Source organism: Candoia aspera, chromosome 1 (assembly GCF_035149785.1).
Source record: "Candoia aspera isolate rCanAsp1 chromosome 1, rCanAsp1.hap2, whole genome shotgun sequence".
NCBI lineage: Eukaryota > Metazoa > Chordata > Lepidosauria > Squamata > Boidae > Candoia > Candoia aspera.
This window is the reverse complement of record NC_086153.1, coordinates 94,637,825-94,653,808: the sequence shown is the minus strand read 5'-3', so window position 1 is coordinate 94,653,808 and position 15,984 is coordinate 94,637,825. Positions and strand designations below refer to the sequence as shown.

At 36.4% G+C, this 15,984-nt stretch overlaps 1 protein-coding gene across 8 annotated transcripts in view; it reads right to left on the bottom strand.

Annotated features, from left to right (window-relative positions):
- Window positions 1–209: 209 nt before the first annotated feature.
- Window positions 210–15,984, bottom strand: part of EPB41L2 (erythrocyte membrane protein band 4.1 like 2) — a 113,868-nt gene continuing 98,093 nt past the window's right edge. For 5 of the 8 annotated variants that reach the window (XM_063310029.1, XM_063310012.1, XM_063310048.1 and 2 more), the window contains 7 exons: window positions 13,364–13,417; window positions 12,605–13,150; window positions 11,235–11,357; window positions 10,135–10,227; window positions 8,379–8,459; window positions 3,706–3,811; window positions 210–1,615 (listed from right to left, as the gene is read on the bottom strand). In XM_063310029.1, coding sequence (XP_063166099.1) covers window positions 3,707–3,811; window positions 8,379–8,459; window positions 10,135–10,227; window positions 11,235–11,357; window positions 12,605–13,150; window positions 13,364–13,417 — 1,002 coding nt within the window. In that variant the 3' untranslated portion in view covers window positions 210–1,615; window position 3,706. The remainder of the gene's footprint in view (window positions 1,616–3,705; window positions 3,812–8,378; window positions 8,460–10,134; window positions 10,228–11,234; window positions 11,358–12,604; window positions 13,151–13,363; window positions 13,418–15,984) is intronic. The other 3 variants (XM_063310038.1, XM_063310064.1, XM_063310072.1) reach the window with 2 other exon arrangements.

The following is a 15,984-nucleotide window of genomic DNA, read 5'->3' as shown; positions in this document are numbered from 1 at the left end:
TTCTCTAGAAAAGCAAAGCACTTTAGATAACATGTATTTAAGTAAACAGAAGGGAGAAAAGCAAAGTAATTTAGATAACATGTATTTTAGTAAATAAAAATATGTTCCTAACAATTTTTTCAATCCCTACACAATATATTTATAAAAGTTAAGCCATGCTGATAGGCTGGCATTCGTTTTTTAATGTCAAATATGACAGCAGTGAAACATTTAGAGAATAAAGAAACTTTATTTTATAACAGTATTATGGAAGTAAAATATCACTTAATACAACTTCAAGCTACTATAACTTTAATATGGCATTTTAACTATACAGTACATATGGACAACAATGGAGAAAAATAGATATAGTTAACAGGTTTTCATAGAGACCTCCTCAGTAGCAGGCACCATTGATAATGGGCCTAGGCCATACCCTTGGTTCCTTATAGTCCTCAAAACCTGTTCCTATTATTAGGCAAACTACTTAAAAACAGTAACTGCTCAACAGATGTGTCAGTTATAAACAGGAGTTAATGAGTTTTTACTAGGGCTGTGCAGTACTTAAGATTTAAAGGCAAAAAGGCACTTCAAACGGCCCAAGAGACCTTCTGTAGTACCTGACTGCAGCTGCTTAGGTGAAACCTGTCTATTCCTGGGATCACATAGACAATCCCATGGAAAAAACGAGTTTTGTTTAAGGAGTTGCAGAGGGATACTGCATGTGCTTGTTTCCACTGTATGCTCTGAAGCTTTTCTGTATTTGAATCCCAAGCACTGCACAACCCTGCTTTTTATGCAATGCAGACTTTCAGCAGATGCATTTATATAATGAAAGTTTTTGACATTTAGCATATTAAGAGAAAAGCATTAAAGTTTTAAGCTGCCTAAATTTGCTGGAAGGGAAGAGAATAAAGTCCTTCCAACCCTAGAATGTTGCAGACCACAGATCTCTTTGAAGAGACTAGTTGAGGACAGCGAAGTGCAAAAAAAAGGCTACTTGAACAGTGCTCAGTCAGTAGAAATATTTTTATAACTAACTCGCTTCTATATGAAACCAGCACCAGTTCCCTCAAAAAGCAAGAGACCCTCAGAACAAACAGAAAACGTTTATATAGGAATCTATATAAAATTCATACAAGTTTTCAATTTACTTTCCCTGCCAAGCTATAAGAAAATTTCGTATTTTTTTAATGAAAAGAATATTTTTCTTGTATTGTTTGATATTTACCTGAAAAAGTAAAATTATTCCAGTAAGAGTCTTTGAGACATTCTGAAAAGGCTATATCTAAATTAGTCAGGGCTTCTTTTCCCTGCTTATTAAAACTGCTCAAGTAAACAGTGCTTCCTAAATATTTTTGTTTACTTTCATGCGAACAAGAAATCAGTTATACAAAAATAGCAAGGAATTGTGCAAAAAAAAAATCCTCTAAACCTTATTAAAAATCCAAGAATGTTAAGAATTGGTTATAAAAACAAAGACAGACATGAGAAAAGGTAAGGTTTGGTGTTGGCCATTCAGTCTAGAGGTGTTTGGTCCCTGTGGTGAGGCTTGGTAAATTCAGTGAAAGAATGGTGGGGATACCAACTTGGAATGATTTAAGTTCTTCATAGTCTCAAAGCATTCTTCATAAATCTAAAGAAGCAAGCAATTTAATGTAATTTTTAATGTTATTATACATGTCAAAGTATATTAAAAACATTTTTACCAAATTGCCTCTTTTCCCTTTCGGAAACATTTTTCCTTTTTGAGGCCCCATGCCACATTTTTCTGATAAATTCCAGCTCTTTCTATAATGAACTGGTCACATCCAACCACCATTAGTTGGAGATGGACAGAACCTGCTACTTCATTCTATAATTATAAACAGCAGAATTACCCTTAGATTTTAGAACCTGAAGACCCAGCTATGGTCGAAAATCCTTATATATCTTTAGGTAAACATAACTCCCATTTATGGAAATAACTCGTTATTGGAGCAGGTTCTAGTCAAATGGTAATTTGCTTCTTATTGTCATGACCAATATACCACCAAATAGGAGAGTATATGATATAAAAATTAAAATCTCTTCTATCTAAGTATATCATATTTCTTAAGTTAGGCATGCCTAGTTGTGTCCCTGTCTTAAGAGAGACTGCAGAGACTAATAAAGTCAAGTATCTGGTGCTACATACTTCCCTTCCACATCTGGATAACTTTGGAAAGGCAATGGTATCAGCGGAGAGGCTCAATTTCTACCCATTTAGGACACAGATTACTTTGAAATCCGTGGGTCTCTCAAGATGCTGTCATTATATTGATCCAAAATCCTAAGAATGGGAATATAACTGATACTTCCCTGGGACCCAGATCTAGTTGTGACTTCAAGACAGGTATCAAAAGCTTTTTACTACTTAACTTACGGTAAAGTCATTCACCCGGAGAGGACGCAAGAGAGATTGCTTGGCCTCCATAATGCAGAAATTTGGTAATAACATTTTTTGTATTATCTGTACCTTAAATTCAAGGGTTGCAATTTAGAAACCACAATTAGGGTTAGCATAAAGCTCAATTTCCATCAAGATCACTAATGACTGCTGGAATACACTGTTCTTATAAGCAGCTTGTGAATATCTACAATTTGATATGTCAGAGTGTTTGAAAATCCATCTGGTTATTAATTCATCCAAAGCATTTACATGCGACTTAAAAAAAGTCTTATTACTGAATAACAGGGCACACAACTTTCTTACCACACTTTGGATTTTTTTTAAAAAATGTTGAATATCATTGGAGGGGATAGCCAAAATTTTATCTTTAGGGGAATGTAAAGCATCTATTTTTCTGTTGTTTTTTTTAATCGCAAATGAACGAAGTATCTCCGCATAAAAAGCAACATTTAAATTTGTGGGCTTGTCACCATATTTCAGTGGAATAACCTAGGGGCTGCAAAAGAGCTCATCATGTAAGTGATCAGATACTTAATTTACCTCTGAATCAGAGCAGTTGCCCCCTGCTAAGTTTACAAGCTGTGTGACAAATAGTCACCCATGGGAAAACCTGCCCAGTTATTACTAAGAGGGCCTTCTCCAGTGTGGCTCTCACACTATGGAAGGTGCTTTCTAAGGAGCTGTGTTATTTAGAAAGATGGTAAAAACATACCTCTTTCACCAGACTTTTAATTGTTAAGTATTTTAATTATGATTTTAAACAGATTAATTTTATGTTTTCCACTCTATATTTTCTTTGCTGGAATAAACAGAAGGGTGGGGTATAAATTGAATACATATATAAAACTTAAATAGGCTGTCCATTAAATCTTCCTGCATCAGGAAGACAACAAATACTGTAGGTTGGAACAAGAGACTGTATTAGATCTTCATGCATGAATATTTAATGTAACACCAGGTGGTATCAAATTATTTTGTCAGTATTCTCAATAGACAGGCATCCTTTTTTCCAGCTCTCCATGTTTTGACACTACAAACTGCCTCCATTTCCTTTTGTTTTTTGCTCCTGTATTCTTGTTTCCTCAACCTACCTTAAAAAAAAACCAAAATGGAAGAGTAAAATCATTGCAGAATCAGAGAAGATCCATTTACCCGCCATCAGGAATATTCAAGGCCAGGTTTTCATGTGATTGGTATCAACAATCAGCACTTCTAAAGCCATAATGAAGAAAATTTCCTACAATTAACTATTATATTGAGTACTGTTGTAGACATTATGAGTTGAAGATTCTTACCTTAATGGGCTTCCTCTTCAAGCTCACTTTCCTTATGCACCACTACTCTTGTTACAGACATATCAGGGTGCTGCTCTTTGGCTTCCTTAATGGCTTGTGCCAGTGCCTGCAATGTCAGGAAAAATGGACTAACTATGGGAATTAAAATTAACAGTGGGTTTAATGCGTAATGGCTAGCAAGGCTCCTAACACTAATCTTCCTGGAACAATTTTATTTTGGGAGGAAAACTGGACAGATAAAATATACTTTTCCTGAGTAACTTTGTATGTTCTAGTCTGTGTACTGAGGTACAGGTAGCCCTCACTTAACTACGGTAAGTTGGACTGGAATTTAAAGTGCGATGTCACATGACTGCATCGCTTAGCAACGGCAATCCTGGCAGTTCCTGTTGCCATTAAGTGAAAAATGCGGGTTGTTAAGTGAGGACCTCACATGACCGCAACTTGTGACTTCCTGCTGGCTTCCTGCAAGCAAAGTCAATGGGGAAGCCGGCTGGAAGTTGCAAGTCCTGGATGGCTTGCAAGCATGCTGGAGGGTAAGTGAATATATGGAGTGAGGTGGCGAGTGCGTGTGGGCTGGGGAGGGGGTGCTGCGGCATGAGCACGCTACAGAGTACAAGGCTAGAATAAAAAGTGGCAAGAGTGACTTGCAGCCTTCCCTTCCCCATTGATTTTGCTTGTGGGAAGACAGCAGGGAAGGTCGCAAATGGTGATCACGAGACTGTGGAGGTGGTACAATGGCCGGAACTTTGAGGACTGGTCATAAGTACCACTCGTTCAGTGGCACTGCAACTTCAAACAGTTGCTGAACAAGTGGTCATTCACCCAGGACTACCTGTATTTTATTTATTCATTAGAAAAGTTATCTTAAATACATAACTGGGCAGTGAGCAAAGTAAACAATACTTTAAAAAAGTAACCAATCTAAATAATCCAATGCAAGAAAATAATAACCAAGCAATACATAACAATTGGGGACCCTTAATATCCTGGCCCTAATTCTTGGGGGAAAAGCCAGGTTTTAACAGTTTTCTGGAAGGCCAAGAGAGTTGCGGCCATCCCAATCTCAGAGGGGAGGCTGTTATATAGGGCAGGTTTTTATTTATTTATTTATTTATTTATTTTCTATCCAGCCTTTTAATGGCGAACATACCTAATACTCCTCCCTCCTCCTAATTTCCCCACAACAACAACCCTGTGAGGTGAGTTGGGCTGACAGAGAGTGACTGGCCCAATTATGACAGAGCAGGCCCTGTTTGACAGAAGGGACCTGGAGCATGCCCACCCTGTCAGATCTGGTGAAATGGGTAGAAACCCTCAGAGGCTGGCAGTCCCACAAGTAACCTTGGCCCATATATGTTGGGCTTTAAAGGTGATACTTAGCATCTTTAATTACGCCTGGAAGTATACTAGTAGCCAATGCAGCTCACTCAGCAGCAGTGCTGCACAGACAAACTTTGGAACACCCAAAACTGCATGTGCTGCCATATTCTATACTACAGGTAGTCCTCGACTTACAACCATTTGTCTAGCGACCATTCAAAGTTACTGTCAGAAGCAAGCTTGTCTCTAACTCAGAATTAGTTTCACTTTCTGAGTCAGAGGAGGAATTGGAAACTTCTTGGGCTGGAATCAGAGAAACAAAACTCCAGCATGACTCAGCAGAGCGGGAAGAACTTACAACGCTGATTGGGTGAGATCTGGAGGAGGATTTGAATTTGCCAATCAGTGCACGCCAGAGACGGGCTGAAAAACGGGTGACGGAGAAGGCAGCCCGATTGGCTACAGGAGACTCCAAACGCGCCAAAGATCAGGATAAAAGGCAGCCGCGCCAAGAGCAAGCTGCCTGAGACAACCGATCCTCTAAGCCTGCAGCTTCGGGAGAAGAATCCCTACCAGCATCAGAAGCAGTGTCTGTAGTCGAGGAGGAACCAGCGCTCGACTTCCAGCCTGAAGACGGGAATTTCATGCCTGCTGCATGTGAGGAATCAGAGTCACCTGAGCCCAGTAATCTGCGTTGTTTCAAGCCTCGAAGGCTCGCATTCTCCTCAGTGGCACAGCTACTTTGGGAATTTTCCATGCCGCTGTTTGATCATAGATCGCTGCAACCGCTCTTCGCAGACTCCAGAGAGTTTCGGAGATTTTCACCTACCTTTTTCAGGATTTGGGTTCGTGGCACACATGGTCCTTCCAGCCGAGTCCAGCCTAGTTCCGAGTTCCAAGCCTTGCTCCAAGATCTCAGTCCGGAGAATTCCGCCTAGTCCGGAGCTTCCAGCCGAGTCCAGCCTAGCTCACGTTCCAAGCCTTGTTTTCCAGCCTTTGTGTCATAAAATACAACCTAGTCCAGAGACCTCAGTCGAGTCTAACCTTGCTCCAAGTTCGAGTCCTGATTCAAGTCCTCAGTGCATCCCTGTCTGCTGCTCGCAGTCCTGCTTCCAGGTCAAGTGAGCCAGTTACCTAGTATCTATGCTGTTCCAGTATTGTTCCAGTTTGAGAACTGTTGTCTCCAGCTCTTGAATTCTGGTTGAACCCAGTCTTGTCTTCAGTGGAAGATCCTCTTTGCTGCCTTGCCGTGCCAGTTAACCTTGGTTCATCTAGTCTTCATATTTCAAGGACTATTTGATTGTTAATAGTTATTTAATAAGGAGTTTTTATTAAGAATCGGTCTGGTGCATAGTCTGAACAGGATAGTTAAAACAGCGCTGAAAAAAGTGACTTGCAGCCAATCCTAGCACTTACAACCGTCGCAGAGTCCCCATGATCATGGGATCATGTGATCAAAATTCGGGTGCCTGGCAACTGGCATGTATTTATGATAGTTGCAGGGTCCTGGGGTCACGTGATTGCCATTGCAACCTTCCCAGCCAGCTTCCAACAAGCAAAATCAATGGGGAAAGCTGGATTTGCTTAATGTCATGATTTACTTAATGACCAAAACAAAAGAGGTCGTAAAATTGAGCACAGTCATATGATGCCTCACTTAATGACTGCATCGCTTAGCAACCAAAGTTATGGTTCCAATTGTGGTCATAAATCAAGGACTACCTGTAGTTGAAGCTTCAAAGTGTTCTTTTTTTATATACTGTATCATGTACTTCAAATATTTATAGCCTCTTTTTCAGTTGAGTCTCACTAAGTGGCTTAATCAAAAATATTAAACTAAGCATATAATGCACATAATGAAACAACAAACTATGCAAGACAGGAAAAAAGAAAAAAACTTTTAAAGTAGCATAGTAGAAGTTAGAAATACATTTACAAATTTGCTGAATGATATCAAGTAAAGTACTGTCAGAGTAAGGATTCTTTTTCATGTTTTGTTTTGTAAGGTACAGAAGACTACACAGTTGCATATGAATAATAAAGCAATTATTTTCTTCTGCTAACTTCCAATATGCCTTCTTCTAGTATTTAGCCTATTTTCCCTACTTGAGCTGATCTAGAATCTCAGACTAATGAAACAGAGTTTACCAAACAAACAATGGGCACTTGGAAGAGTTAAGTATTTCCCTCTTGCTAATCATTTCTACTCTACAATTTGGTCTTTCCCTCTTCAATTTGTGCTAATGTGGTAACTGCAGAATTTGGAATATGTGTTGCCAGAACACTAGACAGTAAGTTTACTCTAAATGTTACTTGTTGATGTGGAAAAGGTCAGCAACTTTACCCAAGTGATCTTCTGAAAATATAATTGGGGATAAACAAAATCAATGTTAGTTTAGCTTTTACAGATATACTGGGAAATCTCAATAGGATCTAAGCCAAAATAAATAATAATTGCTTTCTATATACAGTTATACTAAACTTCAGTTGAAAAAAAATGCAAAAACAAACCCTAAAGAGCAATATAAAGGAATATACAATCACATCTTTTTTCTGTGCCTAACATTTCTTTAGTAGTAATATCTTAGAATGTATGGAAATAACAAGAATAAAGAATAAAACTGGATAAAAAAGATTCCTATTTAAAGTCTATCACAGATTGCAATCTCTTGAAACGCTGCCCAGTATACTACTGAATAAAAGCATCCATGTATTTTACAAGAAAAAACAAACATTCATGGAGCCATACAAAGATTAGAGTCAAATAGATGCATAGGACCCACTGCAAGATTACTTTAGGATGCCATAATTTTATAGACTCCTAAATGGATTATACTGAAAGGAGATAAATTTAATTTTATTAAAATAAATATGTTATCTGACCTTTTCAAACTCCCCAGCTGTACTGAGCATGTGCTGGAAAGGATATCCCTCAGGTCTAACACTAAGCTGCTCTGCCATTTCATTTCAAGCTTCAAGGAGAGATTGAATTTGTCACATACATCCAAATCTCAGATTAAATTTACTTAGAGGCCTTCATACACTACCATTAAGAAATTAAAATTAAATCCTAGTTTCATTTATTTATGAAGAGCTTAACAAGGGCTAACTATGAGTTTAATGAACATTTGTGATTTTTTTGTTTTGTTTTTATCCACAATAGTCGATCTTTTTGTAAATGAAGCATTTTGCAAATTAAACACATTTTAAGTATTGTTCATTTTCTTACTAGGTCCAATTCTTATATCTTATATATATTCTTATATCTTCCTTCCCTCTATATACAAAGAGATAATTGCTTCATTATAGGCTAAATAGGGTACAGAACACAGCATTAAATTTTGCCTCACCTGATCATGATCAAGATCTGCATCTCCGGTGATAACAATCCGCTTTTCAATTCTGGTTTCTGACACACCACCTTTTACCATCTAGAGGTTTCACAAGAAAAGGGTTATATAATCCTATAATGCTGTGAATTTGCTTGACAAATATCGCAATGAAATAGAAATTCAACAGAATCTACCTGTGCAAAATTAGACAGAACTACAATACTTAAAATGGAGTCTGAGTAGAGAGGAAAAAGCTAATGCATTCTCACTTCTAGATTAATATTCCTGCTATCCACATTTCCCTGACCCCTATTGTATATGTTATCTACTGGAACTGTTTCTGCTACAGGTGCACTTTATTGATAACTGCAAGCAGTCATAGACTCTTTTCAGCAAAACTTCCTCTGAATGCATCATATTAGGAAAAAGATGGCTAGAGAACCATTTATTTAATAATGCAAGAAAGAAAATAATAACTGGAAACAAAATTCTCAAATATATGTCCAGCTGAATACGGCTTGGAACCTTTTAGTGTTCTACTAGCCTCCCAATCAGAAAAACAAGATTCAAAATGCAAAGTAAAATAGTTCTTGCCTTGCAAATTCAATTGTGCCAAAGTCAGTGCATCCAGCACCTCTCTGCCTTCACTAGCCAAGGAAAAATAGGCATCACGGATGAAAAGGTAAATAGAGGTTTTTGCCTCCATTCCAGCAACTAGTGGCTGCTATTTGTTTGATGGCTGGCTTCATTTGATTCATATCTTTATCAACAGGGGAGGAGGAAGGAGGAATTCTTTTCAAAGGTAAGCTTGAAAGGGAAAGAAACCCTTTCTGAGAAGGAAACCCATAAAGGAGGGGAACTAGGGATAGATTTGGCTCTTGAGCTAGATTCCATTCCCTGCACTAGGGTTAGATGAGAATTAAAAGAGTTCTCCTATCAGTTGCCTGGCTTTTATTAAATTAATTGTTTGAAATCAACATTTTCTAGAAAGCCCACAAACAAGAAGATACTGGGGGTGAGGGGTAGGGTGGAAGAAGAATTAATCTACTCTACATTTAAAATGGTCAGCAAAGCCCCCCTGTTGCAGAGTTTTGAAATGCTCTTCTATGTACTTCTTGATTGGCTCCAACTTTTACAGTATTTATTTTTATCAACTGCTCTGTTGTTCATTAAACATTCATTTTTTATTTCTGACATAGGATCATAATTTTATTATTGCTTTGTTTTTGTTTGTATGTTACTTTAATAATTTTATTGTGCAGTGCCTTGAAGTATTTGCTGAAATACTAAAAAAGGAAAAGCATTAGCAAGATCTATGTTTCTTAGCGTAAAGTAACATACAAAAGCATATAGAACTTTATGAAGCTAGTATTCATATCTGAGAAGCCAACTATAAAAGCCATCTCTAACCAAGCCAATTACAATTAAAATAAATATTCCTTAGGGGAATATAACCATATCACAGTAATAAAAAAATTCTGATGTACATGAATACATAGGCTTGATTACTTTGGCTTCACTCATCCTTTTAATGGCATATTTAAAGCAACTTCTACAGCATATTTAGATGGACATATGCAAATATGGCTTCAACTTTGTTTAGTTAGGAAAAAGAACAAGGACCTTTATGAACTGCTGAGTTGCTCCCACAGCAGGAAGAATCAAACAGAAACAAATGACCTTGTTCATATAAACCAGAATTACAAAGCTCAAAGACTCAGAAAATAGCTGAGTTACAAAAGCTTCACATTCTAAATTATTCCATTTTTCCTACCTTAGTAATATGTGTAGTTGTGGTAGTAGAGATAGATTCCGATGTGATCGTCTGTGCACTTAACAGCATACCGGCATCACCACCATCATCAAACTACATGGTCAAGAAGAGCACAGAGTCGATTTTGATTAAGAATTAAACAAAAACCTAACTTCATGAATTCGTTAAGCAAAAACAACCTTGTAAGAAATCAAATATTGTCTCTCATCAACTACGTTATTGACTGCATTGTACTCAAGCACTGTTTGTTATTTCCTGATTATGAAAGCAGTGCCATTCCTTCTCTGATTGTGACCTTATAGTAAACAGTATGATCTTCTGACTGAAAAACATCCAATTCCAGTCCATTTCAAATTGTTGATGCCTAAGATGTCAATATGTAGTTGATTCATTTCATCTTTCGTTGTGTTGAGCTTTCCCATATTCATGCTTTTTCTATTCCATGATCCCACTGTAATTTTCTCTTTGCAGAGAATTCAGATTTTCTTTCCTGTTAGGCAAGTTCAATGACTAGATGTACCAAAGACTTTAACCTAGCAGCATCATAAACACCATAATTACTCCAAAATACCATCAGCATATACTCCAGGCATTCTTCGCTCATGACTCCCAGGAACACCCCACCACCACCACCACAAGGAAGCAGCATAGCAGGAACCTGAGGGGGAATGATTCTTTAGAAGGGATCAATTTCTTAGAGAACAGAACAATATTTTCTTGTGCTGAGGATATATGAAGAGGTAGGCTCTTGTACTGGGCAATCAGACATTAGAAACATAAAGATGGGCTTGTGACAGGCTTACAGACTTACTAGGCATCCCAATTTGTCTAGATAGGCTAATGTATAGTGTGTGGGAGAAATCAGTAATTGTGGTGCATATTATCACCCTATTATTACCTATACAGGATCAGAAACAATATTTCTCTCAATAACCATTTGGGAAATATATGAAAAGAAAGCCACTGTTGTGCTCATTATTTGCTTGTAACTTCCAAGAGGCATCTGACTGGCATTTTTCATATCTTCTTAAGTTCTTATTCTTATTTAGATAGGCAATCCCTTTCAACAAACTTAGCTAATTTAAATTAAACCTCTATACCTGAGGAGATTCATAGGTGATCGTTTTAGTCTCTGTCTGGACAATTGGAACTTCTTTGGTGGATATTTCAGTTCTTTGTGAAGCATCTGAAATCGTCACCATCTCAGTTTTAATAAGCGGAGGCTAGTATTCAGAAAATACAGAAGGCTGAATTCAAAAGTCATGAAACAGTAAAGTATATAGTATGTAGACTACAAATCAAGCTTGATGTGAGAAAATAATGGTTATTGTAAAGATATTCCTCGATTTCCTAAAGTCAAATCTTAACATGAGGGACACAATCCTGACATACAATATCATCAATAACCTACCTAAAAAGCATTTTCAAACCATATTAGATATTCTTTCCTATATAAAATATCTGTTAACAGATAAATAATGTTAACAGATTAACAAAAAAAAATGTCCAAGTCCTTCAAATGTGCAACTCCTAAACATCTGAAACAGCTATGAAGTACAGAACAGGCGTTATTTGGCTTTTCAATATACCAGTGATGCCTGGCCAGGTATGGTTAAGTAAAATCTACTTTCATTAATTCAAAAGACGACACTCAGTTATGAATCTATACAGATTCCAGAGCACACCATATTGCTTAAACCCTGCCCCTCCATATACCCAAATCTAGCTGATTGGCACTATTAGTTTTTTTTTAAAACAAGATTGCTTACTAAATATATCATATGAGATAGGATACTTTAAGTTATGTTTTATTTCCCATCATTCAGTATAATTAGACTGCATATTTTGGACTCAGAAAATTTTGATTTACCATCTACCATAATATATTAGCGTCTTTATAGGCCTGTCTTTATGATGTAAAATAATGATAACAGTAGATGCAAAGGCTTTTGGCAAACAGCAATAAATCTGATAATGAATATATCCAATGATGCTTCATGAAGCACAGATATCCATATATGAATGTAGTGATGTTGTGCCAAGCTCCAGAAAATAATTTCATACAATATACAGGAAACATATATGTTTTAAACTTTTACAAATATTTTACAAAATCTTTTGTTTTAAGAAGTAAATTGCATGTTAAACATACTGTTTTTACTACTCACATTAGAAAGCTTTATATTGGGTCATGAAAGACCAATCAGCTAAATGCTAGAAGACTCATACAAAGCAACACATGCAAACAGAAGAGGAACATGAGAAACTTAAAAAAGAAAAAAAAGATGATATAATCCCAGACAAATTCCTTCTTCTCAGAAGAAATGTCAAAGACTGACTTTGACTGCCAACATTCTCCCCTTCCCTCTGCAGTATTATGAAATCTGAATAAGACAGAGAAGAAGAAAGGCAGAAATATGTGACCCTGTGGTGAAGACAATTCCAGGTCACTTCCTCTTCTACCATTTACCTCTGAGCAACAAATTAATTGTGGTGAAACATCGACGTCAATATGCGATGCTTCTCCATTTAGTTTGGGTTGATCTTCCTCCTTTTCTTCTTTTAGGCTTCCGTCATCCAATTTTCTTAACTTTGTCTTTTCTGATGTCTTTGTGGAAGCTTCATTTGTCTGGGCCAGAACGTCAGTCAACTGCTCATGCTCAATTGCTGTTTGGATTGGACTAACTTCTTCTGAAAATTGAACACACGCTTCTGCTGATGAGTCGTGTTTTTCCTCTTTGATAGTTTCATTTTCTTCCAACTCTTCTCTTATAGAATCTTGCATAATCTGCTGGTGTGGCTGATACTCTCCTGCTTCATCTTCACTCTCACTACTGCCGCTACTGGATGACAGTGATGAAGAGTCTTTTTTTGATAGATGTTCCATCTTCTGACTTTCCCCACCACCACAGACAAATGGTATTTTCCCCCTGTTGGTATCGTCTGTGACTACTGTCTCTGCTATCCCAACCTCTGCCTGCTTCTTCTCCACTATGTCCAGAGTCTCATGTGAACTCTGCACAAAACAAATGGATGAGAAAAAACAGAAAGTACAACATATGAATAAACAAAATAACGAACATAAAACTAAGTGACGGGTGGTTCAGGTCATATGAAGAGCAAAAATGATTTGCAATTGTTAAATGAAAAACAACACCAATAACAAACAAAAGAAGAAAGAAGGTTTTGAAATGTAAAAGCTCAATGGACTATGGCAAAATAGTAGAACCTTAATAGTCCTGCTGGTTCCAATGGAAGGCTCTTCTGTTTGGAAAGTAAATTTCTGTGAAACAAAAAGTAATTGGAAGATATATAAATACAATTTTTACACTCAACTGACACAAACATCTGACTTTACCATTTTCCAACTCACGGAGGGACTGACTAGACACTCATACATTTATGGTGCAGTTTTGTTAGTCACAAAAAAACAAGAATGCTGAAAATATAAGAGTACTTGGGCAGGTGACTCTGCTAGGGTCTTATTATGGGATAAGTTAAACGCCAATATAAACTTACTTTCTCTCTTTCTCTCTCTCTCTCTCTCTCTAGTATTGGTAATAAAGTACCATTTCTCTCATAAATAACAAAGGCCAAACCATCCAAGCTAATACTAACTAGTACAGGCTTCACTTAGTCAAATTAAAGAAATGTCCATCAATTTCATATACAGTATGTACCTGCAATCTGGTTTCTAACTAACTTGTAGGCATTTCTGAGTAAGTTGCTACAACTACCAAATATTCGTATTTCACTGAACATAACAACACTTCCTAAATCATTATAATGTAAGAACTGTGGAGCTAATGTAGCTCGAAAGAAATGTGAAATTTGTCCATATAAAGATATTGTATCAGGTGAAGGAGTTCAATTAATAATGGAAGCATAAAGCAGTATTACTACAACATAGTAATGATTTCCTGCTTCAAAGAAATTGACACTGGATATTAACATTTAGCATCTTTTATTACCTATGCCATAGGTCCTAGCGTATAGACAAATCAGTTAATAGAATTTAAAAGCTAAATGATGTAGAAATATGAACAAGTAAGCAAAGGGCATTTTTTAATTCAATTAAACCTAGCACAGCATCTGTGACATGATGGGGAATTTTGGTTTTAGCAGGTATAAAGGGTTGATGTAGTTCAAGTTGATGTGCTTTCAAATACATGTGAGATAGATACACACACACACAAATAGAAAGAACTTTTGTTTTTTATGATCTATCCCCAAGAAACATACAGATTAATGGTGAAATAGTTTTACCTTATTATTTTTACAAAAAAAAAATCTTTGCATTTAAAATTTCATTAGCTATTGAATTTTTTTTTTTTTAAAAACAGAATGTAAGTGCCTGTAGTGTAGTCATCTATTCTCAATGCATTTAGGGACGTAACTCTGAAAGAACATTGATGGAAAAAGCCCACCATACAACATTATATGTTTTTTAAAAAATGACTGGACACTGAATTTATTGGACATAAACATTTATCTGACATGTTAAAAGTCACCCACCCACAACTCTATGGCTTTGGTTTGGGAAAAGGAAATGTGTAAGAGCACCTCAGGTAATAGCTGAGAGATGGATGAGGCAGAGTGTTTTTCAGAAGGTGCATTATCTTTCCCAACATCGCCCTCTGCTGTCCACGAGAAAGCTGAAGTGAAGGCAGATTTCATGCTAGTGGAAAACCCCTCTTTACTAAATAAAATGGATGCTATCTCCTCTTCTAGGCTCTAGACAAGTTAGAAAGTGGAAATCAACAAATTAACACTAGAAGACAGAAGTGATCTAGAAGAAAAAAGAAAGAAAGAAACAGGGAAAAAAGGGAACGATCATGCAAGAAGAGTGACAAACACAGAAAGAATAGTACATTCAAAGATGTTTTACTTCTAGGACAAAAATATATATTTAAAGTTAATTCAATATTTGCCATTGCATATAATCCTCTTTCTTCTATTTTTAAAACTACAGATTTCAAACTACAACACTCTGACATGGCCATTAAAATTTGGTCACATTTTCAATTGTTTTCCCTCTACATGTTGGCTGAACTTGCTTAATAAATATTTCACTTTCCGTGGGATATTAATACTAAAGATAAGAGTAGGTTCAACGATGAATGTAATAAACCCGCACAATCAATGTGAACCAAATGCTTTCATTCTGCTTAATTCTGTGGTTTTATTTAAACTTGCACATTATATGCAAAACAGTAAAGTAATACCTGGATATGGAAAACGGACAGTAAGCTAGAATTAATTTGTAACACAAACTGTAATACAAGTAAAGTTGACCTAATTTTAAGTTTTGATTGTCTCTTTAAATTTTTTAAAAATTAAATGATTTGCACATATAAAACATGAGTTAGGTCAAATAGGAGCACTTATCAAATGATTTTAGTTTATTTCAAAGTACAGCAAAAAAGGACCTTAAGATATTTGGATATTCCTTGAAATAAAGAATTAAAGCTTTTTGAAGGGGGCAATTACACAACAATTCTCTTTAAAAACATATATTGTTCCATTTATTTAAGTACTGCAAAACATCACTCTTTCTTTGTAAAGCTCTAACTTCATTTTCCTCGTAAGGCTGCAAAAGTTCTACATCTACATTTATTGATTAAACTTAGTATACTTGCCATACACCAAGGTTTCTCAGTATGTTCAATACTAATACGTTTAAGTTAAAGTATATCTTGATCAGGAGTATCCTACACAGCATCTAAAGTTGTTCTAACAGGTTATTGTAATCTTTTCGTTTACTAAAAAGATCCCATGCTTTCAAATGAGTTAAATAAAAGCAATATGCAATGGTTACTGATGTTTCCTCACTTTAATATGTCCCCCCCT